The sequence below is a fragment of the Rutilus rutilus genome (assembly GCF_951802725.1).
Source record: "Rutilus rutilus genome assembly, chromosome: 15".
NCBI lineage: Eukaryota > Metazoa > Chordata > Actinopteri > Cypriniformes > Leuciscidae > Rutilus > Rutilus rutilus.
This window is the reverse complement of record NC_140220.1, coordinates 34,875,023-34,902,916: the sequence shown is the minus strand read 5'-3', so window position 1 is coordinate 34,902,916 and position 27,894 is coordinate 34,875,023. Positions and strand designations below refer to the sequence as shown.

General features: G+C 37.5%; 1 protein-coding gene across 6 annotated transcripts; it reads right to left on the bottom strand.

Moving 5' to 3' along the window:
• Positions 1-65: 65 nt before the first annotated feature.
• Positions 66-26,829, bottom strand: senp6a (SUMO specific peptidase 6a). Of its 6 annotated transcripts, none has more exons than XM_084433385.1 (23): positions 26,388-26,813; positions 23,597-23,690; positions 22,380-22,443; positions 21,596-21,696; positions 21,236-21,385; positions 19,844-19,905; positions 19,092-19,180; positions 16,758-17,142; positions 14,666-14,907; positions 13,922-14,062; positions 13,276-13,309; positions 12,948-13,136; positions 11,386-11,567; positions 11,067-11,296; positions 8,919-9,035; positions 7,288-7,410; positions 7,099-7,191; positions 5,260-5,474; positions 5,101-5,174; positions 4,363-4,451; positions 3,216-3,284; positions 2,848-2,998; positions 66-573 (listed from the first exon to the last, which is right to left on the bottom strand). In XM_084433385.1, exons 1-23 carry the CDS (start codon positions 26,416-26,418, stop codon positions 358-360), a joined length of 3,141 nt encoding a protein of 1,046 aa, XP_084289511.1. In that variant the 5' UTR covers positions 26,419-26,813; the 3' UTR covers positions 66-357. The 6 variants fall into 6 exon arrangements, with proteins under 6 accessions (XP_084289511.1, XP_084289509.1, XP_084289510.1 ...); XM_084433383.1 differs by having other exon boundaries at positions 11,380-11,567; positions 26,388-26,810; XM_084433384.1 differs by having other exon boundaries at positions 11,380-11,567; positions 21,596-21,693; positions 26,388-26,810.
• Positions 26,830-27,894: the final 1,065 nt, after the last annotated feature.

Sequence of the window (27,894 nt, the reverse complement as noted above, 5' to 3'; positions counted from 1 at the left end):
CCCAATGGAATACTGAACAGTTCTGTATTTAATCCTCTAGGCACATTAGAGTAAATCATCAAAGATGAACACATGAACTTTTATTTCACAGATGGTGCAAAATTGAAAACCCGATGCATTAACAATAAATGAGAGGTAAAACTCAAAAGGCATTTAAAAAAACAGCAAAGTAAAAGGAAAAGCCTAGCTTATGTACACTTCAATACAAATGAAAAACTTTTTTTCTTATTTCGCATCATCGAAACTATAAGAAATAACGGCAGAGTTGTCCAGCAGCGAAAAATCACACAAGGCCCTGATTGGCTTTTAGTGTTTATAAGTCATGTGATGGTAGAAGCGTAGCAGCGTGGGCGGAGCTCAGGAGCTGATTGGAGGGATTAGATCAGCTGACTCTAACGTGTCCTCGTACGGGCTGTGGCCGGCGTCCGGATGTTTCTCGCTCTCCAGGCTGAGCTGCTGCTGAGTCTGAATCTTCAGAATGAGCTCCTTGATCTCTTCCCGCTTGGTTTTCATCCTTTGCTGGGGAAACCAATCCAATAGATTCATCGGCAGATCAAAGCTTGGAAGAGGATTCTTTAGGAGACACAAATAAAAAAAATCGATTATTGCATTAGTTACAAACGAAAAAGCCTAAACTGAGCAGTCAATTCAATATGGATATGAATGTCACTAAACAGCTGTAATGTATATTTCTGTTTTGATGATCTTTCATCTGCATCCTGAAGCAGCTATTTACTGACATAAGGCAGTGTAAGCGGGGAAAAACATAACCAATAAAGTGCCATCATGACACTAGCCGCTTTCCGACCGGAGGAACCTTTTCACAGTTCCTAGAACTATTGGCTAAAGTACCCGGATGTCGGCGTGTTCGCACCGCAGGAACTAGGAACGATTTTAGTTCTAGGAACTCCATTTGTAGGAACTAATTTGGGTCCTACTTCAGAGTAGGGTCTAAACCAGCACTATAGGAACTATCCGTGACGTTAGTGTACGCTGATTGACCGAACGCACGCGGAGCACCAGCACCCGCCATTTTTAAAACAGCTAGAATGTAAACACACAGATTATAGCCTATATATTTACTCCATAAACTAACTATACAAACATGGAAAACAGTGATAGATGGGTCTCTAAACCTTTATGCTGAAGAGAAAATCCAACGCAACTTTGAGGGGACCAAGCCAAACATGATTATGTTTATCTGCCCAGCTAGCAACACTGGACATCAACCACACGGCATAGGCTAATAACCTTTTTTTAATATACGGTCTACTTTCTATAACAGTTCTATCTAATAAGATAATAACAGTACTGTTAGACAGATCGCTAACAAATAAACACAGAGAATGCGAGCATTGTTTGCTCTGGCGTTCTCAGCGCCGCCAAAATAAAGGTGGGTCGCGCCGTCAAAATAAAAGTCACCATGCTTGCGTCACTCCCTTACCCCTCCTACCAGTTCCTATGGCCACTTGGCCAGTGCGAACGCGAACAGCAAAACCGAGTTTAGGGGAGAGTAGTTCTTAGAACTGTTTAGAAGTGGACAGTTCCTAGAACTAAGTTCCTAGAACTACTTGGTCGGAAAGCGGCTACTGTTGTAGGGCTGCAACTAACCATTATTTTGATAACCGATTAATCCAAATAGACTCTCTCTTTAATTAATCAGATGGAAAAATATTAATAAATATTAATTTAAATGTTTTTAATTGTCCTCCAAATGATGAGCAATTTGAAAACAAATGAAACTGCTCACAAGTCATTCTGAATAGACACATAACCAACATGTATTTATAAAGCCAACACTTGAGAGTTAACAGTTCAAGACTCAGAATTACTCAGACTGTTATTAATATGGACATATATATGCTCAAACATATATATATACACATACATAAAGAATATTTTTTTAAATGTATAAAAATATTATGCGTATGTGGTATAACAACTTATATTCACAATTAAAGTGAACCTACAAGTCTGCTCATACTTCATTTCAAGTCTGAGGATTATATCTCTAAAACCACGCATTTTATAAAGCATTTTGTGAGACCATGTCATGTGAGTTTTTAGAAAAGGCTGAAAAGATGCTAATAAAATAAACAAATTTGCCCAGTAAACACCGATTTGCAGTCTATTATCTAACATACAGCGACAAAGTCGGCTTTTTGAACGGGGCTTTAGAGGTGATTTTGGTGCTTTTAGCATCAAGCTACATAACACAAATTTAAAAGATGAATTAAAACAAGCCTGTAACGTCCACAAACGGAGGGAAAATAGCAGACTAAAAGTACAGATACATCACTTGAAATGTATTCAAGTAAAAGTACACAAATGTGAAACTATTTAGAGTAAAATTTCTGATAACAACTACTTGCATTAACATGAGTATTTGTAATTCATTACTTTAAATCCCTGGAGCTTGGTTACTCAGTTCAATAAGAGACCTTTTATTATACAAATGTGTCATTAAATGTCTACAAATGTATAAAACAGATCTGAGATCAGGTAAAAACCATACAGACACCGGTTCATGATTTCACAGGAATCATCACCCCTAGTGGTGAACCAATGTAATTTCGGCAACAAAGCCTTGTTTACTGAAATCAGTGACTTTGGCAGTGATCATGAGGCTTCTTGAAAGCACCCATTGCTATGTATGCGTGTGGGTGCAAAATGGAAATAATTTATATGAAACTTTTCCCTATTTAATATTAAATCCTGGAAACATTGTGATGTCATTTGTCTTAACAGGGCTGTCTGGGATGTGTGTGAATTAAAGCACATTACACAAGTTAACAATGATGCAACGGCAGAAAAGTTCTAGGTGTTTGGGAAGCGGCTCACTCTCACCTCGAAGAAGCTCTCCACGTACTGCAGCACGTAAACCCCACAGTCACTGAAGTTATCCTGCTGGGGCACACGAGGACTCGAGCCCTTCATCACCTCTTTCCCGAAACTCCTCTGGGAGCCCTTCCTCACCTCCCACTCCACCTCTAGATACCTGCACAAACACCAAGACAAACACTCACATTACTCACACCAACATGAATGAGAAACTCAAGGCCACTCGTGTTATCGTTTAAAGACTCGTGCAGATTCTCCATGATTCCCACAGGAAAAAAAATACTATTCTTTCAATTTTATATGCAAAAACATCTGTGATCATGACATCACACATCCATGTGGAATAAAGGTTTTATTTTCAAGCAGTAACTCACTGTCGCAGCGTTTTCACCACAGTCGACCGTGTGGGTCCACGCAGAGAGTCCATGATCAGAATGCAAGGCCTGAGGATTTCAATAACATGACAATGAGTGCTGGAAAATATACACAACATGTATCGTAATCAGTCGATCCCGAATTATTTTTTAACCTAAGTTGAGAAATTGCAATGAATCTCAATTCAGTTCTGCCTGGACCCTGGTTTGTGCTTCTGATATTATAATGTAGTGACTGAAACTGTCCCGCAGCTTTCTATCTGAAGACAAACAGGTGTAACGTTTATCGGACAATCAAAGTTGGCACGTTAAAATATGCAATAACATAATTGTTCATTTGTCCACACTGTTGACACATTTGATATAACTGATCCACTGTTCTGTGACATTTAATTGCCATATCTGATTTGGTTGACTATGCAAATAGGGTAGTTATTATTAAATAAACAATTAAAATATTGTTAATTGAAAAACAAAGCTGAAATAAATTAAAATATACAAAAATATTTTAAAAATTCGAAAAGTTTGTAATCTGTAAGATTTAAATGGGGGTTTTTTTATGTTTTTGAAATGTTTTTAAATGTTTGTTTTTTTGTGGAAAGAAATTTATACTTTTATTCATCAAGGATGCATTATAAATGACAAATGCTATTCTTTTGAACTTTCTATTCATTAATGAATCTTGGAAAAAGAATTGTACACAACTGTTTTCAACATTGATAATAATATTCAGAAATGTTTCTTGATCATCAAATCATCATATCATGATTTCTGAAGGATCATGTGACACTGAAGACTGGAGTAATGATGCTGAAAATACAGCTTTGATCACTGGAATAAATTACATTTGAAAATATGTTAAAATAAAAAGTTATTTTGTAATAATATTTCACAATATTACCGTTTTTACTGTATTTGTGATCAAATAAATGCAGCCTTGGTGAGCAGAAGAGACTTATTTTTTTTAATCATTAAAAAATCCTTACCAACCCCAAACTTTTGAACGGTAGTGTAAATATTAAATGAAAAACCTTCGCTAAATGAATGTTGCAGATGTGTTCATTTTACCAGCTATTTTTTTTTTTATTTATCCTTCCTTATTCCTGTAATATTATATTCACAATAAGAGAGGAATATTTGCGCTCACTGTTTGCAGATGGTGGGTTTGGACGTCCACTCCGCTCGGTCAGAGCTCCCAGTGTCATCGACCAAAGTGCCGTCATCGCTGCACTCATCCTGAAAACACAGATAACAAGCAAAGCATATCAACGTGAGAACTCTGGGGTAGAGAAAAATAAACAGCAATGTTAGAGTTTCTGTTAGTCAAAACAGCCCAATGTTACCACCTGTTTGCAGGAATAAGTATTTACACTACTGTCAAGAGTTTATGGTCGGTACGATTTTTTAAATTATTTTCAAAGATGTCTCTTATGCTCACTAAGGCTGCATTTATTTGATCAAAAACACAGTGAAAGCAGCAATATTGTGAAATATTTTATTATAATATATTTCTGTGATAGTAAAGCTGTATTTTCAGCATCATTACTCCAGTCTTCACTGTCACATGATTCTTCAGAAATCATTCTAGTATGATGATTTGCTGCTCAAGAAACATTTCTGAATATCATCAATGTTGAAAACAGTTGTGCTGCTTCATATTTCTGTGGAAACCATAATAAATTAAAAAAATCATGACTTTCTGATGAATAGAAAATTCAAAAGAACAGCTTTTATTTGAAATAGAAATCTTTTGTAGCATTATAAATGTTGTTCCTGTCACTTTTGATCAATTTAATGCATCCTTGATGAATAGAAGTATTCATTTCTTCCAAAATAAATAAAGCAATCTTACTGCCCACAGATTATCCAAACTGAAGTGAATTACCGGACATGAGCTTTGGTCATCAGAGTATTGGGAGTCGTCTGTTCCGTAACACTCGATTATTCTGTGTAAACCATCTGCAACAGAAGCCAAACAGACGTCAAGCAGTGACACTCAACAGCCGCCAGCCTCCGCTGACTGGTGCGGTTCACGTCTGCTCACCTGTGAACTGCTGTCTGTTCACATCAGCTGCTGATCTGTGCAGGACGGCTGTGTGCTGGCCGGGGTCCTCCAGCTCATCTGAACCTCCAGCGTTGGGCGGGCCGGAGGAGGCCGCAGTGCTGTGGACAGGAGCTTGAGGCTGGTACAGTGGGTTTGGCTCAACATGAGCCTTCTCGAGACCCGGAAAACAGATTATGGCCAGATACCAGTGTGCACTAGACGGACATAGAAAGACGGGTCCATGAGATTACAAGTCGATTTAAAAACATGATAATATGGGAGTATTATTTTTGTATCATTGGGATACTGTTATAGTTTTTAGTACTATTTTTTAATTAGATTTGGTGTTTATATTTCAATTTCAGTTAAAAGTTTGTCATTTTTTATGTTTTTTTGTTGAAGTGCCCCATTATGCTTATTCCAATATTATCCTTTCATGTAGTGTGTAATGTAGCCGTTTATGAATGTAAAAGGTCTGCAAAGTTTCAAAGATCAAAGTGCACAAAGAATAAAGAATCGAATCTGAACTGTTGAAACGATTCATCAGTAATTCCAGTCTCACTTCCTGTTACAAACCTACATAACAAATTTACGTAATGCCAGCCTATGGTCTTTTATTGGCTGTCCGTGAACAACGTCTACTTTGACCCTCAAGCACTGTAGTTGTATCAGAGACTGGAAGAGTTTGGTTCGTGTTGTCGACATGTCGAGAAGACCAATCACAACAGACTGGGCCGTCTGACCAATCAGAGCAGAGTAGACCAATCACAACAGACTGGGCCGTCTGACCAATCAGAGCAGAGTAGACCAATCACAACAGACGACCATCTGACCAATCAGAGTAGAGTAGACCAATCACAACAGACTGGGCCGTCTGACCAATCAGAGCAGAGTAGACCAATCACAACAGACTGGGCCATCTGACCAATCAGAGCAGAGTAGACCAATCACAACAGACTGGACCATCTGACCAATCAGAGCAGAGTAGGCCAATCACAACAGACTGGGCCATCTGACCAATCAGAGCAGAGTAGACCAATCACAACAGACTGGGCCATCTGACCAATCAGGGCAGAGTAGGCCAATCACAACAGAATGGGCCGTCTGACCAATCAGAGCAGAGTAGACCAATCACAACAGACTGGGCCATCTGACCAATCAGAGCAGAGTAGACCAATCACAACAGACTGGGCTGTCTGACCAATCAGAGCAGAGGAGGCTCTCGGAAAGGAGGGGTTTAGAGAGACTGAATCTACAAATGAACCATTTTCAGGCACTGTGATAAAATAGGTGATGTGCAATGTATATGAGCAAGTTTAAGATGTTTTCTGACCTTTGATGCATGTAAATCTATTGTAGGAGACTCCAAAACAAAATTGAGAACCTTTAAAATAGCATAATAGGTGCACTTTAAATTGTCTATATAGTTTAAAAAATATATATATTTATGTTTTAGCTATTTTAACACATCAAGGTAAACTAAATGAAAAGTTTGCCTTAGCAACTGACTGAAATGAAATAAGTTTAAGATTTTATATTTTACTTTATATCAGTAGACTTATTTTATTTCAAGTAATTAAATAAAGTAACTTTTTTATGGTTTCAGTTTTAATGAGCCTGCACATCACAAATACTAAGCATTTAAAGCAAGGCTATTTAACGTTAATTTAGTGTAAAAAAATAACAAAACATTCATGCAAACAAAAATCAATTCATGATATCCATTTGCCTTCGAACAATTTAAACTTGAAACACTACTTTCATTTAAACTGCAATGAAAGACATCCACATGTATCAACTTCTCAAGTAACTGCTGGTTAAATGTAGATAAACACTCACGACTCATTGATGGGCACAAAGATGAAGTCTTTCTGGAAGAGATCCACGTGACGTGTCCATGTCTTCACTCTGTTGTGCTTCCTCTTCTGAATGCTGAAACACATGACAGTCCCATCCCAAAAATGAATCTCAGCACAGTAAGCGAGCTCCAAGAACAGGTGAATATTTGAGTAAATGACGTAAGCTCACGGTAAGCTGGACGTGTCAGCTGCGTTTCTCCGCTCTCTTTGATTGAGTCTCTTATAGAAGAATGAGCTAAACACATGACTGCGGCCAGCATCTTCCTTCTTTAACTTCTCCAAAAACAGATATCTAGTAGCAGAGAGCACACATGCTGATCAGAACATGTCGAACTTCATACAAGATCAAGTACACCCCATGATAAGTCTATTTTTGTAAATCGAGGAAATATAATTGAACTTTTCTTGAAAATCTTGTTTTTGCCAAAGACTACATCTGGATTCAGAAAGATGATCAAACACCGATAGAGTAGATCGAGTCCATCAACACCGCCATAATAGCGCCCCCTACCGTATAACAGTGAAAACACGGAAAACCGGACAATTTCTGTCAATGGCGGGGAAAGAGTTAAGGAAAGACACTTCAACCGTACACTTTCGTAATGATTTCAGCAGATTAAAAGACACTGACATTTCAATTTCTTGTGTGGAAAAAGTTAGCACACCCATTCGCCGCCCATTAATCACTACATCAACTGCCAAATATTTGGAAAATGCACTAATTAGTAGAACACAACTTATATAAACCATTAAAAACTCAAGGTGAAGTTGAAATTTGAAGTACATCGTGGGAGTAATATGCCCACATCAAACAAGCTGCCTGAGAAGCTCTTTAAAAGAGATTTAAAGCCACTTCTAAGGGGTCATTTCATGACACCGCTTTCAACTAAAAACGTCAGTTCATGCATCGTGGGGCTGCTGTCGGAAAATGAAAACGGAGACGTGCGTATTAGGCTACGTGTTCAGTCTGTAGCGGGGTTTTTTTGTGTGACATTGCTACCTATATATAGCTAGAATACAGCATTTAAAGTCGTTTTCGAAGATCCGTGTGAACAAGGATCACTTTGACAACTTGTCATCTGTACGCGAAAAATGCTAATTTTCTGTTATTTAGTACATCATTGTCATGCTAGCGTAGCCTAAGATTGTAAAATAAGAAAAGGCACCAAAAAAGGAGAATGTTTCAGACTACTGGCAATCTGTCTAAACCAAATATTCCCAAGAGAAGTTCTCCATCCAGTGTCTGAGTGAGGCCTTCACAGACGAGTCAAAGGTGGAGATGTTTCACAACAGTTCCAAACCAAACACTCCGTTTGAGAAAACCAACTGTGAATCAATGGTGTGATTGTTATGGATTGGTTGCCACAACTATCAATTCCACATTATAACAAAAGTGCTTGAGAAGAACGTAAGCCCATTTCTAAACAAGTTGAAGCTGAAGCCATAAGTGACCTTTTAACATGATAAAAAAATGTCTAAGTTCCATAGATCATACAATTAAAATACTGCTTAAAACCTCTTCAATATCACACAAGTGATACTTCTGCAAAGGGATCAATGTTTTTTGCTGAATTAAATACTTCAAAGTTAATTTTTCTTGCTAAACTTTATCACCTTCGCCAATCAATAAAAATTCCAAATAAACCAAAAGTCCCAAAAATTCTAATGTCCTATTAATACAACTTTAGTATTAATATGAAATGTCCACATGGGACAAAACCTTTCATGGGGTGTACTTATTTTTTCAAAGCAATGTATTTAGTCTGAACACTCAATATTGATTGAAATAAAGATAATGACTTTAAATAGAAGTCAATGATGACGTCGTTGAGAAACTCTCCATCATTCAGACAGTGCAGGTCCTCATTGGTTACAGAGATTCCTCCTTTAGCAGGTGGTGGGGGGTAAACCAACAACCTACAGAAAAAACAAACAACAGTAACAACTTAAATGCGGCTTTTACTGTTTTGTAGATGTATAGAACATTTTTTATTTGTTTCACATGGCATTTGGGCGGGACTTTTTCCTGGTCCGGCCAGTGGTTCAGATTTTCACTTGCCATGCCAAAGTTTTCACCACAAAGAAGATGAAAAAAAAAAAAAAAAATAATTAAAAAAAGCTACCGTTAATGTTGTTTTTCACCCATGCAACGTTGTATTGCAATGACACCAACATTTTAGATACCAGTGAAATTTCGATACCACAGCAAAAACTACTAGCCAAACTGTTATAAAGTTCAAACATTATTAAAGACAAGTAAATAGTCAGTTATAAGAACAAATAAACTAATTACAAGCAATAGCACAAATAAATACAATAAAAACAAAGACACAAATGAAATAAACAGTTGGCTGGGAATCTCTTGGTACCTTAACGAAAGATTTGTTTCTTCAAATTTTACAAATTGATTCTTCAGGACATGATTCGATTGAAAATCGATTCTCAATTTTAAATCAAAGGATTCGATATATGCATAGATTTGATCGTAGTTTATGGTTTTGTGTTACTTCTCTTATTTGACAGCAGCAGACAGTTTAATAGGTCTAGAAAAAAAATCTCACTGAATGAATTGTTAACCTTGAAATTAATTAATTTTTTTCTTCCCATTTTAGTCCACCCAACATTAAGCTTTAAGCTGACTGCAATCATTACACATATGGCTGGAAGTTTTCTGTAATAAAGCAAGGCAGACCTAAGACAAAAAAGAAAAACTACTTGGTACATAAATAAAATTCCATTATAAAAAACATGTCTTAAGAAATAATACAGATATTGAATAATCAATTGTAAAAATAAAATACTGTATACTGTAGTCTTCACTCTATGAATTAAGTATAAATTGATTCATATTAAAAGATACCAAAGTGCTGCAGTCAAAAGAAAAAAAAAGAAACGACAGGATGAATCATTCACAATAAGATTAAAATGCATTTACAAAATAGAAGTAAACATTTGAACTAGGCCAGGGCGATTTTTCTGATTAATCTGAATTGAATGTTTTGCCAAGATTTTCTTTTTTTCTTTTTTAAATCAACAAATTGTGGTTTTGAATAAAAATATTAGCAAATGTTACAATTAGACATGTTGACAATACAGCAATGTCAATTATGACATGATGGTGACTTTTAGTCATTTTGAATTGCCTTGAGTTTTTGGGGTTGACATCTAAAACTGAATGTCTACTTTTTGGCTACTCTGAACATATAGGTTAGTTTAACCCTTAAACAGGCAAGAGTAGAAAATGATAAGCAACAAATAATTTCATGTCATTTTTTATATCATCTGGACTTAAGTAAATCATATCCAAAATCATTTTTGAAAAATGTTATGTATTTTGGACTTTATGAGCTGCGAGTACCAGATCACATTGCCTGTTTAGGGTATAAAAAAAAGGATCAAATCTATAACTGTAACTGCCATTGCATGTTTAAAACAATTATATCCTATACTTCAACTCATATAATGTTGACATATTATATATCATTGGAAAGCTTACAAACGCAAGATTCAGCCTGTGAAAAACCGTTTTGAAATCGGACCTTGCGTTACCATAAAAATGGTAAAAAAAAAGCCAAAAAGGATTTGATGAAAAAAAATTAAATAAAAATCATTCTTACGCCCCAAAAAAGATGACAAAAACTATGTTACACCCAGATCACATTGCCAGTGTTAGGGTTAAAATAAGTTTGTATGATATTCGCCTTCATATTTCATACATCTTTTCTGCAGATATTTAACATGTCATTTGTTTAATGTTTACACCATGTCGATCACTTGGTGAAACGTTCTGAAAAAATAACAAAAAGAGATTATATATATTTTTTCCTCAGATCGCCCAGCCCTAATTTAAACTACTGGCCTGACTAAGCTAGCAGTTCAAGTGTTATTATTGAGCCCTGTCAAAGCCAAAATGTGACGCATGAAACAGGCAGATGTAATGGGTCTTACTTGACGATTGGACCAGTGAAGGTTGGCTGGAGCTCTGCCATCTCATCCTCCTCTTCGCAGAACTCTAGGAGCCGAGCAGACATGCGTGTTTGGAAACTCGTCGTTGCAGACTGGATGGGGACTGTCGGGGCTGCATGTGCTGTTGCCACGGTAACCGTCACGACCGAAAAGGATGCTGAAGGTGATGAAGGTGAAGGTGTTGCTGATACTACAGTTTTCTCTTCTTTAACCTGAGGTGAGGGACAAATATTGGCACCTTTAACACAACAAACATCAAGTCAGAATTATTATGAAAGATCGTAACATAAATCACCTTTACTTTGTCTTTGGAGGCTTTATTGTACTCAACCAGTCTAACATTGGCCTCATCAAAATTAATCTTCTTGGGGAAATCTGCCAGTTTGTTGTTTCGGCCGATTTCAGCAAGGATATCCTCCAGAATCATTTGTTCTGGCATCGAGGGGCCGTTCTCGAAAATCAACACAATGTACTTCTCATCGTCTGAGCATCAGCAGAACGAGAAAGGGAAATCACAGAGAAAAATTCAGATTTAGTCCAAATGTAAGCAGTAAAATCACCAACAAAGATGAAACCAAGACAATGAAGTGATCACTACCAGCTCTGAGCAATTGTACTTTAATTTCCCAGCGATGAAAACAGATACATGACAGAGGTCACGATTTTTGAGTGGGAACTTTCTATCGATCGCGTGGAAAAAACTCTCTTCTGGGGCTATAAACAGTTGCACTATTGATGAATCATTAACTCATTTGAACTGATTTGGACATTTGCAATAAGCACGTGTGCAGTGGCTCTGAAAGTGTCAGCATCGGTCTGCACCGTCAGACACTGACCAACAGCAAGAGACTCTTCGTCGAATCAGTGTGCTTCCCTGTCTGCGTCTGTTGGTGCCGCTTGATTTCACCGACTGAACATGTTGATTCGGCATTTGTCGGGTTGTGGAATTCCTGAGAAGTTAAATCTGCACGATATATCGTTTTAGCATTGATCTCGCGATGTGCGCGCATGGATGTGCGATGTCAAGTTTAACTGAGTTTGGTTGACCAGCTGTCACCCAGTTCGGAACGCATGTGATTGATGTCAGGGATCAAGCGCAAGAGGACTCGCGTGCACACACACAGAGCCGCGCAGACAGCACGTGAAAGCCGAATTCAGCTCGCTTTCTCTTTCTTTTGAGCTTAAACGGACACATGCACGCAAAATGAAGTCATAATGCCCATCTGGGCGAGTATCCTCGTGAACACAGTCGGATATGTGTTGTAAACAGAGAAAGAAAACGAATGTGTGTCATTTATATTATGTCCGTGCATTCGTCCTTAAAGTGACAGCAGCCTAATGTACCCGCAGCTGTTTGGGTCACCAATGCTGATCAATCAACAAAAGAGAAAGACAAAATGACTTGTAGCTTTAATATATATATAATAAAATAATATAATATATATAAAGTTATATTTCATTTATACAGTGAAGACTGTTATTTTACATTTGAATACTCAATTTCTGCACCTGTAATTTGTTTATTTTCTATGCAGATTCACCTTTACAAAATCACCCCAATTATTCTAGAATGATTAATTCTTTACAAATAGAGCTATTCTAATCACCTGGTGAACATATATATCACAGAAAAACAAAATATCACAATGTACGTTTTTTCCAATATTGTGCAGCCCTACTGAGAAGTGACATACTATAGTTTGTCTGTGTTGGTCAGTGAAGTGTGAATTGGCCTTTAGTCTGTTGCTGCATCTACAAGAAAATGCTGCCAAAAATTTCCCCAGAACTAACTTTTCATTTGTGCACTGACCCGTACGTTAACTTTTGGATGCTTGTTTGATATGATTTAGTTCCGATACTCACTGTTGCCGTTGCAGTCGTACCATATTCCTTCATTGTCCTTAGACATCTGCAGCTCAGCCTGTAAACGCTGGCACTCTTTATCGTTAGTCTGCAGAAAGAGAACCGGCAGCTTCCTGACGTTACACCACTCACATCCGGTCAGCTCAGACGACTTCAAACAAACGTTCTCCAACACGTCCACCTCAGGACCTTCAAAATCACAACACCACAGGGAACAAATGACAAACGAGACTGGAACAGACACTTATTTTACAAATCATCAAGTAGTAACCTTTGACAACATAACGTTTCTTTCTACTTTACTTTTTTTTTCAAAGCTGTGTCTTACCTTCTGTCTCCAGCTGAATGTAGTCCACTGTAAACTAAAGGAAGAAAAAGACACTTGTCATGACAACTCTCGGAGTGTTTGGCATCGTAATGGGTATGACTGCTGCTGATGCTACTGTTGTTGATTATTGCTGCTGCAGAGCAAGTACAGGAGTTTCCACTGCCAATACATGCATGACACGCTGCTGTGAGCAGGAAACACATGCTCCTGCTGATGCTCTACAATATAGCGTACATGAATTACCCGTAGCAGAATCATCCAGGTGGAGCTGGGGAAGGTGGAGTGTTTCTGAAGTGCGCTGCACTGCTAAGGCAAATGCCAACTAAGTATTTGAAGGTTGAGCACGCAAGCTCATTGGCTAGCGGCTACTGATATAGCAGGAACTAGGGCTGGCACTTTTGTGAAAAAATCCTGTTCGCTTTTTGAGACATAATTGTTAATTGAATCGATTTTCCATGTCTAAAGACGTTTCCATTTTAAACGCCAAATATAGGCACATCCACGGACAACTAACAGGCATTAGGAGGGCGTGTTACGCAGCACGTTTGAGCATCTGCAAGAACCAATGAGGTTCATTCTTTAATCTAATCTAATTTCCCAATCTTGCACATGATCTGAAACCGGTGTTTGGTTTAAGTGATCTCACCACGACAGGTTTGGTGACCATCCTGCGTAGTGTGCCAATCCTTACGCTCCTGCACTCCAGAATAATACTGCCCAACACCTGCACCTGCTCCATTTTCCTCTTCTTAGACGGAGATGGATCTTCACACACAGTGTTCCCAAACTGCAAGAGAAATATACCAATAAAAAATCCAAACACAACACGAACAAAAATGAACACAAACTCTACATCCTGTAAAGAGTTTTTCAGTTTTACGGATCTGCATGTTTCTTAAAATTTAAACTGCTCAATTCTACATTTAAATTGCACATATGGCTGTTTTTTATTAACTTTTTAATAATATAATTAGTTTCTACTCTAATTCAATTAATTAAATATAAACATTTAATTAGGGGCTATCATAAAAGTGAAGATATTTTTTCTAGCTAGCAAGCTATGGACATTGAATAACTTTCTTGAGGTAAATGCAGCAGTACATGACAGTTTAAAGGCTGTGTCATTGTGGTCTTTCTGCAGTTGAAGCACTTATTGCTGTAACTAGTAAAGAGGAAGAGATGATCGGTTCACGTGCCGCTTCAACTGAGCGCCAAAACAGTTTTTCTTGTTTTTATTCTGAGATAAAACTGACATAATTAGAAAGCTCAGATTTATTTTCATATCAAAAGTATCAAAGCTTATTGCGAATATCGGATGGCAGGTGCTCTACAAATAATGTTTACTGAATTTTTGTTATTGAAAAAAGCAAACACATGTAACACTCCTTACTGAATCTCTCATTCGACTCCTCCTGGGCAGCGGGTTTCTGTGGTTTGCCTGTGTGAAAAAGTCAGCACTAGGGTCCTCGTGTTCCCCGGCTGCTTTCACCGCTGCTTCCACCCGGCCACCGGAGGGCGCTGGAGACGAGTGGGCAGAGTCCGCTGGCCTTGGAGACACGCTGTCTAAACGGTTGACCGTCCCGGTGCTGCTGACATTATCACTATCTTCATCCTCATCACTGGACAGCACAACTGCATTTCATCAAAACACACAAACAACACAGATCTGGATTACTGGTGTCATCTCATATGACATCTTTTGGTCAAGCCTGATCAAAAATGCTTTTTAACTCACGATTAAACAGTTATTGAACACTAAGAATATAGTATAATATTTATTCTGGAATGTTTATTATTATCAGTAACATTATTGTACGTTGCTTTGTTGCAAGTTGTATGTTCCTCTTCTTTTGTTACGCACTTGGATTTGTGGAAGGTTATTAAAAAGAAAAATATAATAAATTGTTAGCAAGTCAGTCATAAGATAGCTGAAGAGACAAAGAAAGAAATACGATATGTATTTCTTATACATGTTAAATAAACCTAGGCTACTGTTCCTGAAAAAGTTTGTTTCTTTTGTATATATTTCTCTTAGTTTTTTTTTCCCCTATTGTTTGTAATTTGCTTCTTTGTTCTTATTTTTCATATCAAAAATAAAATAAGAATGCCTGCCTTGCTTTATTACTTCCAGGCACGCGAGTAATGACTGCAGTCAGCTTAATAATAAAACAAAATACATTTCAAGGTTCACATTTAATTCAGTGGGACTTTTTTTCTTCAAGATCTATTAAACTGTCTACCACAGATAAATAAATATATACCTATGCATATATTGAATCGATGATTCAAAAATCGATTTATCATCAAATTGTGACCTCAAGAATCGGTTTGAACCGAATCACGAGGTGCCAAAAGATTCCCACCCCTAAACAACACACAACACACCCTGTCAGATCTGACAAACCAAGCCGTGTCAAACCAAACGCTGACGAACAAGTTTGAAGAATACTATATAAAGCATTCTCAAGATTTGGGTAAAGTGGATCTTGCACGTCTCCCGTAGCAGCTCAGTCTGTGTCCTCTACAAGCATTATAGACAAAACACACCTGAAATATAGCAAAGTGACATGACAGGCAGATGTTTTCTGTGCACAGTGTGCAGGTGCGATTAATCAATCAAAAGCGGAGTTGATTATTTTCATAATCTATAATCGATTAGTTTACATCCCTACTGTTTAGATTAGTTACAACCCTACTGATATTGGGTCCGTTCCTCACAAAGTTATCATGTCTTCATTAGACTTAATCCCGGGACACACCAAGTCGATGATCGATCGTGCCGTTTTTGAGTGCCGGTCGACGTCGTGTTTCCGGTGTGATCCGCCCCGTTGGCTCTAGTCGGACGCCCTCTGGGTTTTTTGGGCCGATTCAGCATGTAGAATCAGCGTCGGCTGTTCAGCTTAGTGAATGAGTAAGTGCACGAGAATAATAGCAAAACAGCGAGCAAAGAAGTCAAGGAGGTGCAGATAGAAGGCAGTTCCAATTGTACGTAATCTTACCTAAGTGTTCCTGGGTGAATATTTCAATATTAACATGAGCATAGTGGAGGATTTATATTGACATCAGCAGGATTGAGATTCAAAGTGGTTATTGCATGCGCTGCTTTGTTTACTGTTTGTGTATCTAACTGCGTCGATTGCCCTTTTTGAATGACAAACATAGACAAATATATCTGCAGATATAGAGTTGTCTCATTTCCATGCAGGCACAGAACGCGCATGCTAGCTGAGAGTCGGCTGTAGTTCTGTGTTCAAGTGCAGTTTTTCTGCCCCGACGCAGGCGGCAACAGTCGGCTTTCATCAGCGCTAGTTCTTTGGCGTCTGCTTGGTGTGTCCCTACCCTTATGGACCACTTTTATGTGCACCTTTCTAAGCAAAGCTAATCGAACCGGCTAACCGAAAACAACACAACAAATGTTTGAGATGATCGGTGTAGCATAATGTGATAAGGGATGTAAGAGTTTGAAGTGTAGTCGTACTTACTAGGGTCGTTTAATTCACATAGTTTGGTGGCCTGCTGTTTCTTGCCTCCAGCTGGCTTGTGTCCGTTACACGCTGAGCTTCCAGAAGTGGCGACGGCTCGTCCATTGTGCGGGACGAGCATGTTTCCATGGGTGATCCGCACCGATGGGTTTATTATGACGTCTAGCTGTTGAGAGCACCCCCCAGAGGTGGGCTCATAAAAGCTTCTGCTGATCTGAAGGCTGGGCGTCTGCGAGGGAACCGAGGGCCGAGGGGGCAGTGATGATGTAACAGCAGAAAGAGTCTCAGCAGGAAGGATATTTCCACAGTGGTCACATTTTACATGGTCCTCACTTGGCTGGCTACATTTACCACAAACTGTGAGGTAATCATCAGGTTGAAGGGGCTGCCGGGTGTGGGAAGACATCATTTAAAGGGATAGTTAACCCAAAAACTCTCATGTAGTTCCAAACCCGTAAGACTTTCATTCATCTTTGTTACACAAGTGAAGATATTTTAATGAAGTCTGAGAGATGTATGTCCCTCCACTGAAAGTCTATTCACCCAAACCTCAAGCCGCGTTTCCATTACCCTTCAAATAGTGCAAATTGAAATTGCGAATTGAAAATACGGCCAATGGAAACACGTCATTTTCGCAAAAACTCACATTTATTGCTAAAAAGTTTTTACGCTCGCATGAGGAGGTTTTTCAGGCAATTCGAAAAAGAAATATTTCGCAAAACTGCAATGGAAACAGTTTTTGCGCATTTACAGGTCACCTGACGTAGACGACGCGGTGTGTTTGGACAGAATATGAGACAGATTTCTTTATTAAATTCATAATAGACAGAAGAATTACAGGAATACTGGATTTAAAACCTCAAATAAATGCCACAATCAAGACCTCGACGCAGATATGAGGGAGAAACACCCAGAAACACCTCATATGTGCCACTCACAAGTATTATAAGGGTCGTTCCTTAACATTAATGCAATTAATGATAACACACATACGTCTCCTTCGATTAATACTAATGGCTAGTGCAGTGGCTGAGATACACATAAACCTACCAACGTCCGTTGCCATGATTTTTGTAATGACTTATGGAAGTTTTAGTCACATAACATCGGTTAATGGAAACGCCGTCATCTCGTAATAGTTTTTTCTCGACATTTAGAAGAAAAAAAAAGAAGAAAAAAAACCCCACAGTTTTGCGCAAATCTGTAATGGAAACGTGCCTTCTGACAGTTCAAAACGTTTATAATAAGATTGTAAAACACATCCATTTGTATGGAGAAATTGAATCCAAGTTTTATATAATGAACAGATTTAATTCAGCCTTTTGTTAACATACAATCAATGATCAATGCACATACATACAGCACAACAAAAGCTAGAATGAAGCTCATTGGTTCTCACGCGTCAATCGTAAATGTCTGAGCTTTTGTTTACCATATTTGATGTGCTCTATATTAGGGCTTCCCGAAAATTGTTTAACTGATAATCAGGATTATTTTGCTCAAATTATTTCACTCATGATACGTTAGCTTTATCAAATGGAAAATCAATAAAAAAAAAATTAAAAAAAATGTTTTATATATATATATATATATAAAGAAAGATACTCATCTTTTTTTCCTTTTAGCCATTCACATCTTTGAATAGTCTAAACACTATAAACAGACGGTGGCTATGTAGTTTTAATAAGCTTCTCTCAAAAGCTAAAACTGTGAAATTCCTAATATTAATTCCAATAATTACAAATGATGTTTCATTTATACTTTTGTATGGTAGCAGAGAGTAAGTGCATTTATTCAGCTGCCACAATGGCAAACAATATGGTCAATTTTTATTTATTAGTGCATCACTGTGAGATGGTTCACTCAGATTTAAGCAAAACAATGAGTTTGTGTAAGAAAAATATTCATATTTTACACGTTACAAAGCAAAATTCTAGCTTCCGGCCAAACGAACATACGCCGTCTACTTGCATCTGAAGCGCAACTTACGCAACTTGTGATGTCAGAAGTAGCGTAGTGCATCATGGCGCAACGTAAATATCAGCAGTACGTCGCATTACTCACATTAGTTGTGCTTTAGACTTAAGTGCAATCTCGTTATTTTGCAGCCCTACTCTATAAACACCTGCGTGAATAAAAGCCTAAATGAAATCTGTTCATCATATATAGCCATCAGGTCTTATGGATTTGGAACAACATGAGGGTGAGTAATTGATGACAGAACTTTACATTTTTGTGTTAAAGGGTTATGTTCAGCCAAAAATGAATAAACTACAAAAAAGCACATTTGACATGAATTATCATACATTTAAATGTAGAGCAAACCAATCTCACCTCAACTGGTTTGCCCAGAGTATCAGGACTGTTGTTCATCGTCCGCCGTTTCTGATGGACACGTCTCTTAATAGTGATGTTTCCTGAATCTAGGGATGTACAGTGGAACAACAGTCATATTTATCAATGTTATGTTTTATGATGAGTAGGTAAGTATTTTATATGCCACTATTTTATGATGACATTAGACATACAGTAATGATTGCTATTCAGAGCAGATAAAGGTGAAAACTATAACCAAGGCTATGACTTGTTTAGAGACAGGCATTGTTAACAAAATAAACAATCAATCCACAGCAAAAAAAACTATATTGATTTGTGTTTTAGTATGGGTACTATCACTTCCCCTTTTTGCTTGGAAACACTTTTCGGTGTTAAGGTTCAGTTGTTAGGGCTTCAAGCTACCTCCACTGTAGTAGTAGCCTGAGCTCCTCTCCTTTTATTTACAGACATGATGTAAACACGCATGGATGTATGATTAAAGTATGCAGTTCAACGCTAAAATATAAATAATTACAGTGGTGTGATTAAGAATAAGGCAAAAACACGATTTGAAAGGGTTTTTATGATATACTCGCTCATTGTTTACATTTTTTAATTTCGAACAAAAAGATTATATAGTGCAGCATTACTTGATTGCTCATAAAGTAACTCCAGTAACCAGATCACACTCCTTTCTAAATTTTGATGCGCTCTGTATCTGTCAGTAAGTGAGAAGACTCATTGGTGCAGGAGCTGCTTTGTCTGCTTACCTGACATCGGTGGACACGTGAGAAGAATGTTCTCCAGCTCCACTCTTTGGATCAGATCAGATCTGCACGAGAGACACATTGGCAGACAGCATGAGAATTCAGAAATACAGCAGATCCGTCACATCTGATGTTCTGGGTTCAATTCACATTAGGCCCTCATTGTTTGGTGAACTATCCCTTTAAGGACAAGTGGCAGCATGTTTACTATTAGGTTACTGTCGCTTTAAGAAGGCATGCATATGACACACGCACCAGATTTTCTCTTCTCTTGCTTTCACTTTAGATATAACCAACTCTGTTTATATAAACCTTGTGTGTATTTGACAGTTTTAGCGCAATGAGCCTCTAAAGATAACTCAGTCCAGTCTCCAGATGCTGTTTGACAGGCTGTTAGTTCCTACACTTCGCGAGTACGCGCTCAGAAAAGCACACGTTAGAACTGCGACTGATAGAATGCACTGTAACACGATACTACGATATTTCTTCAAAAGCAGATCGTGGAGACATTTTAATCGTCCACGATCAAAAATCGTCATATCGCACACCCCTAGTTTGAAGATGAAAACCGTACCAAGCACAATGTTCTCTCTCCATTCCTGATTTCTAACACACACTCACAGCGTTCGTCTGGGTCTTGCGTCTGTCAGAGCAGAAACTAAAGCTGCTGCTCTCCATGTGTTTTCCCGTCGTCTCCGGGCGCATTCATATAAATTGTGTGAGCTTATTTTGTCCATTAGATCAAAAGATCTGAAACACCACACATTTACCCACCCATAGACCCTCTCCCCGAAGAAATCAGGACAGAAGTGGTTGAAAGTGGACAAAAGAGACGGATTAAACACCAGGTGAATGTGTCTCCCTCGTCTACTTGTGATCCGATCAACCAAAACACATCTTAATACCAGGTGTAAACGGGGCAAATTCAAGAACACAGAGGCTTATGTCTCATATTGTTTTATCTTTGCACTTGAAAATAGCTTACGGTTAACTAAAATCAAGGCAGTATTCCTCCTGATACTCATACTTCTAGTAGAGCATATTCTGACCTACTTGATGTCAAACATTGGCCACTTGTTACTCTGCTGGCCACTTGTTACATTGGCCACTTATTCCTATTTATGTAAGAAAAGCTCGGACCATTGAAACATTCAAGTCCTTGCTTAAGACCCATTACTACGCATTGGCTTTCAATTCAAGTTGAGCTTTGATATCTTGACCTTTTTCTACTGTTGGTTATTTTGTATTGTATATTGTGTATTGTTTGTGTATATTATCTCTTTGATTTTGGATCTTGTTAAGCACTTTGGTCAATTACGGTTGTTTTTAAACATGCTATATAAATAAAATTGAACTGAACTGAACTCTGTAAAGTCAGCTGGTCCAGTGCCGTACCTTTGCTCCATCTTTCTGCTTGGAGAAGAGAACTGTGCGTGCTGGAAGAGCCGCCCCTGAACCACGACTCCTTGGGACGGTGCCGGGCTCATTATCAGATAGCTGGTTCGACTGGGGAGCGCAGACACACTCACTGAATGAGCTGCTTCACTGGGAGACCATGAACAGCAACAAAAGGCATGAGTATAAATATCTGATGGAAATACTTAAAGAATATTGCTTAAAAGAGAGAATATCTAAAATAAGCAGATGTTTTCAATGTGTTTCTAATTAATGGAACTTTAAGCTATAACATTTATATTTTAAATACTCTTTTTTTTTTTTTTTACCCAGGGTGATAAATACATACAACTACAATACCTAAGCTTGCCAGTTCTGTTGAGAGGTCTTAATTGATTTGGACGTCGTTCGTGAGTCTCCACAGAGCCATTAGCGCTGAAGCTCTTCATGGATGGAGTCTGCTAGAGACAGATCAGAGCGCTCAGGTTACAAGGTCATAGTTCAACACACCTGAGACCAGGGCTAAACATGTAACTCACCACAATTACACTATATGGCCACAAGTATAATACCTTTATAATTAACAGTTTGTTTATTCCAGCTAATTCTGGAAGGACTCATATGTCATACATTGACATTCTAGAAAACTCTGTATTTGACACTTTGTTGCAACAATTAAAATGTATAAAAATTAGGTGAAAAGTTAAACTAACTGTGTGCAATTATAATATAAACTACATCTATTATATCAATGTTATATTTTATAACATAGTTCATCTATATATAATATACTACAATTATAATACATAATGTAACTATAATATTTTTATATATAAATGTAATTTTACATAAAAAGTAAAATCTTTGAGTAACCTGTAAAAACGAATTCAACAGAACAGCCCCTGTAATGATGCATGCAAACAACTGAATTGGTCCTGTAATACTACATGATACTTCAGCTGGTATCGTACCATGACATGTAATTAGGTATGAAGTACGTGTAGCACCATCAGAGCAAAACAAACTCTGACCCAGAGGGGAGCAGGAAAGAGAAAGACAGGCAGGATTGGGGCTCAATTATTGAAAGATAATGGAAAGACAATGAAAGGAAAATGAGCATATGAGAGACAGAGAGAGTAAATACCTTGATTCCCTCAGGTGAAAGCTCCTGCTGGCCACTCACTCGCTCCATGGTCATAAGGGCAGCGCTAGCGGACAACAAGAGAGAGACACTTAGGATGTTTTCACACTTGGTTTGATTGCTTGGTCCGAAGTGTTTGATTCTTAAGACCCAGATACACTTCAAGTAAAATCTTCGATTTCACTGGAAGTACATCAGGACCTTATTCCCCAACACCACAGGTCTCTTTTCATGCATTTTCACTCCCTACATTTCAAGTGGATTTAATCTTATGAATGTGGGGTTTCAGGGAATGAGGAATGCTTGTCTTCACGAATAAGAGATAAGGGGAATATTTCAAGGCTTTATGGGATGTTGTGGTAAAGCAGACTGGTGTGACACTTGTATTTCTGTTGGTCAGACGAAGTCTAGGCATTAAAACATCAGCAACTAAGATTACTCAATAAATAATTGCTTTTTTATATTATTATTACATCATGTCCTGCTTTCTGCTCATCTTTGTCTTTCTCAGTCAACACAGTTTTGGGTGCCACACACTGATTTTGGGAACCAGACAAGTCTGACTTGCTGTTGACAGGATTTGGATACCAAACAAAATGGATATCTTCTGACAGGATCCGGCATCCAGGATTGAATCTACTATTTCTGACGTGGAGACTCGATCTAACAGGTTTGCTGATGTAAACCCGACTTCATAAACACTTTCAGACGAACCGAATCCTGGCATCACACAGATTCAGTTCTAGAGTGAAAACTGAGAGAATGAGAGATAAACCAGCCTGCTCTTTTCCATACAATAAAAGCAAAGTGACCCGGGGTTGTGCGCCAAAAAAAAAAAGATCCATTTGTCCATATACCAAGTCTATTTCAAGTCAATCATTTATTATTCATACTTTTTTTCCCCTTTTCTTTTTCTAAAGCTTGACAGACTTCTAGTCACTGTATGCTTTTATTGTTATGAAAAGAGGACCTTAAACATTCTTCTAAACATCTCTTTTTCGAGGATTGTGCCGATGACAATGACAAGTGAAGTCCACTTTCAGCAAAAGATATTTGATTGTAGCTTTTCGTCTGCACAGCGGACCACTACGCATATCGTTTTCTACCTTCTCTTTGACCTTGATTTTTCTCTGTTTACCACAGTTATATGGTTTGACTCAAAGCGTTGATGCAGAGATGCTTGAGTGGGCTGTAAGCTGCTCTGTGCTGAATGACCTTACTCATGTCTGCTGTCGTCTTCACTATCATCTGAGAGAGAACACCTCCAGGACTGCTTAAAGCCTCCATCTCTCCTGTCCTCACACTTATCCAGGGCTATCAAACACATGAGAACAGCGTATCAGAGCACAGCCATACACAGGATTATATCATGAGGTATCAATTTACCTTGATCTCTTTCCCTTATAAATAAGAAATAAGAATGAGATGTAAATATACATCAACTTTCAGACCGGCAACATGCATTTATTGAGATGCAATGAGCTGTAACTTGGCGATCATCAGCTCACCCAGTAACAGTTAAACTACCACTAAAGGGCTTGTAATGAGACTTTTATTCACCAATGATGTATTAAATCGGTCAAAAAATTAAAGACATTTATAATGTTACAAGCTACGCTGCCCGGCCAAAATAAAGTCGCTGTTGGGATTTAAATAGGAATGTGAGTGTATGATTGGATCATTAATGCCACGATCATCATGTTTCTATCATGTTATATGTTTGGCATCAGTTCAATGGAGTGTGTAGCTTTTCATTTCTTAAACAACCATGTAAGAAGACAAGATTTATCAAGCACAAATTGTGTAAGAATGGTTGAAAGAGAGCAAAATATAACGCGTGTGTAAACAGTATGTTGGATCCGTGCATTATGTCTCAAAGTCCCCTTGTAGTTAATAATTGTATCCCTTAAAACTCATCTTTGATCACCATAATGACATATTTAAAAGTTTTTCTCTTGATAAAAATTCTTCATGCCTTAAAATAGCTTGAATGTAACTCGACACCCTTGCCTCATTAAGTACACGCGGTTCTATGAATATGCAAATGAGCCCCGCCTCCACTCACTCACTCAGCTCAGAGATCCACTGGTTGACGATCACGCGTTGATCTGATTGGTTACAAGGTAGTTTGTGACGTCAGAAACACCAGCGATTTCAAAGCGTGTTTTTGAGACTGTCTTTGGTTCACTGCAGTTTTAAGGAGAAAATACTCAGCAATGGTGCTGACTTATGAATTTGTATTAAAGCATATTAAAAGCAAATACACAACATTAAAAGCTTGATTTTCACCACAGGGGGATGTTTATGTTCAATGTTTTAGGCATAATGTTTATTACATTATGCCTAATGTTTCTGCTACTGTCTGAATCCTTAATGTTAATTAAACTACATAAGACACAGAGAAAATCTCTCAACGCTCTTGGACTGAATACGTTTTGTAACTTTAATAAGGATTATTCTATATTTAAGCTAATTTATACAGTAGAGACTATGCAGTGTTATTTTACATTTTATTACTTTAAATTTGAATTTCTGAACCTTTAAACAACTGTTAAACCTACCTAAACATGAATAGCACTGTTTATTTCACTTGTATGTTTGTATTTATTTGTACCATTGCTCATACTTTGATTATTTGTTCTTATTGTATTACTGCCCGTTTACTTGTCATTAATAATATTTGAATTTTATATAGGCTAGTTTTTTAGAATCAAGAATTGTGAAATTTTACTGGTATTTGAAATTTGGTGTCGAGGTGCCTTATTTATTAAAGTAAAAAGATCGTTAAAGTTTCGACTCTGGACTTTGATTTGTCTGCCTAGATGCTGCAATCATTACTAGTAATAGATAAACTAATACAGAAACTCTGGAGATCTAGAGGGAATGGGACCCGTGTCTGAATGTGTATCGGGGAGCGGTACTGTTCTCCGTTTCAGAAGCAGTTTATGAAAATTGTCCTTTGCTTTAATGCTGTAAAACTCATTTTTACATCCAGGAGCAATGCAATAGTGGCCTCCCTTTTGTCTTCAGATTCCTGAACCACTGGCCCAACTTGAGACCAATAGCATTGAGACCTAACAGTGTTGACAGACGGGAGTAAAGGAATAGGAAAATGTTGCTATTTGCTTTTTATTATTAAAAAAGTACTGGTTCTGAGAACAACTTTTCTAAACGTCAAACTTAAAACCCAAACTCAGCACAGACCTTCAGATTGTTACAGACAGAGAGGTGTTTACTACCATTTTTATGGCTGTCCTATTTACCTGTCCTGCAGTGAACATGAATTAGCCTCATCTTTATACTTTTTCAAACTCAAGTTGTAAAATTTGGACCTTTAGATCTCCAGACATTTTTCCTTTAAAAGTGCAAGAGCAGTCAACATAATGTGTAAAAATGTTATAAATGCATTTTATGTATTTTGAAGGCAATATGATACTGCTGATAACAGCATCATATATGCTTTTGTAGACATTCGTATCAGAGGGAAATAACATTATAATATGTATCAACTGCACACAATGTATCACTGTATGAGATTGAAGGGCCCACGCTAAAACACTGGCTAAAACATCCACAGACAGCGGTGATGAATGAAAATAGATAAAGTCTTGTTAATTTTTGATGCAAGCCAGAATGAGCACATTTAGTGTCTTTTAATGTCATTATTTTTATTCAACGATTTCAGAGGTTTGTTTATATCGTCTTATAGCATCAGGCCTCAGTTTGTTTTAGCATTCATACACTGAAACAAACGCTTAAACAAGAGGACATACCTTCAAACTGCACATGTGTAATACAATGCACTTTAATTTAAGTATATTTGTTGTTTAATGACCTCAGATGCGTGTATTTTTCCTGTGTGAATGGAGCTGCACGGTTAGCATGCGAGCTAACACACACACGATGAAAACTAACGGATAATACTCACATTTCTACACGAGCACAAGACAAACAGCTCATTAAAACACAATAAAGACAAATAAACACAAATTATTAAGTCTTTTGACTTACCTTCAATAAATATACTCTTTTTATGATTCATTTTGGTCCATCTCTTCTTCAAACGTGTTTAATCTCGCGCACTGCACTCAAGCGACTTGTCACTCCAACACTTAAAACACTTTAATATTTCACATTTGATTCAATGTGTTCACATCCCAATCTGACTCAAATTCAGTATACGTCAAATTATGTCGCTTTGTGCTTTTCAGTCCACCTTCAGTCCAAATGAGCAGAAATCCAGATGAAAACAGGATCAGTGTGAAAAATATCCGTCTTAATGCGGCGATAAAAGCTTATTAAGATAATTACTCGACCAGTGTGGGAGATTAAAATGCATTTATGAAAACATTACATTTTAAGACATTTTTATGTGAAACTCTAAGCGGTTAAAGTGCATTATTCTGCAGCATGAAGCGCTGTTGAGTCACTTCCGCCGAGACTTTTGTGCAATATCAGCCAAATGTCGTATAGCTCGTCATATTTTCAATAATCTATTTGCTAGTGCATTGGTACATTTTTTATTAAATCTCAATATTTATCTAGAATATAAACATCACGGTGTGCATGGCTATGGCATTTTCCCCCCCCTCAACTTATCATATGATAAAAGATTAAATGCTAAAATCAGAAAATGTAAGGACCAGAGGACATTTCAGCCTGGTTTTACAGACAGGGCTTAAATTAAGCCAGGATTACGCTTTAGTTCAGTTAGGCAATTTAAGTAGCTATTATAAACGTGCCTTAAAAAAAAAAAAAAAAAAAAACATTACTGGTGTGCATCTTGAGACAAAACAATGGAACTGATATATTTTAAGATTGTCAGTGCAAGTTGCTTTCAGTTAAACAGCTTAAACATGCATTTTAGTTTAGGACTATGCCTAACTTAGCCTTGTCTGTGAAACAGGGTTGTTGTAGACTGTAAAAATAACACTATACATGTTGATGACCATGCATAATTTTGGGAGTAGCTTGTAAACAAAAATTTCACCACAATAAAATCAAAACTTATTTGTAACTATCAAACACACCTGAAGAAGGTAATCAAGCAGAAGATGGACACGCGGTGCATGACATCAGAGCTCCAGTATCACCATGTCATATGATCTCATTATTCTCAAACATTACATTATATTAGCTTACATGAGCCGTCAAAAAATAGAAAATAACAAGACAAGATTATAGAGAATACTAACCTATAAAGCGTGAATGGATGCATTTCTGTGTACCATTGGCAAATATTACAAATCTCCAAACATGCCATCTAGAAAGAATGACAAAATGAGAATGCAGCACTTATAAACACTAACTGATTTAAAAAAAAGAGAGAGAAAAAAGTACTATTGTAAGACATATTGTACACATATTACACACTGCAAACTAATAAAAACATGAACGTTTTAAACAGTATCATTATTATTTGAAATTAGTTCTTCAAAGTTCTTCAATGACCAGATTACAGTTAATAAAATGGGACAAATGAGTCTATATTTACACTCATTAAGTAAATGATGCAATC

Coding starts and splice junctions, on each gene's coding strand:
- senp6a (XM_084433383.1), bottom strand. CDS start 26,418: ATGAATCATAAAAAGAGTATATTTATTGAAG. Junction 23,691..26,387: donor AAAGAGTATATTTATTGAAG/GTAAGTCAAAAG, acceptor TGTGTTTGATAG/CCCTGGATAAGTGTGAGGAC. Junction 21,697..22,379: donor TTTCACCTGAGGGAATCAAG/GTATTTACTCTC, acceptor ATCTGTCTCTAG/CAGACTCCATCCATGAAGAG.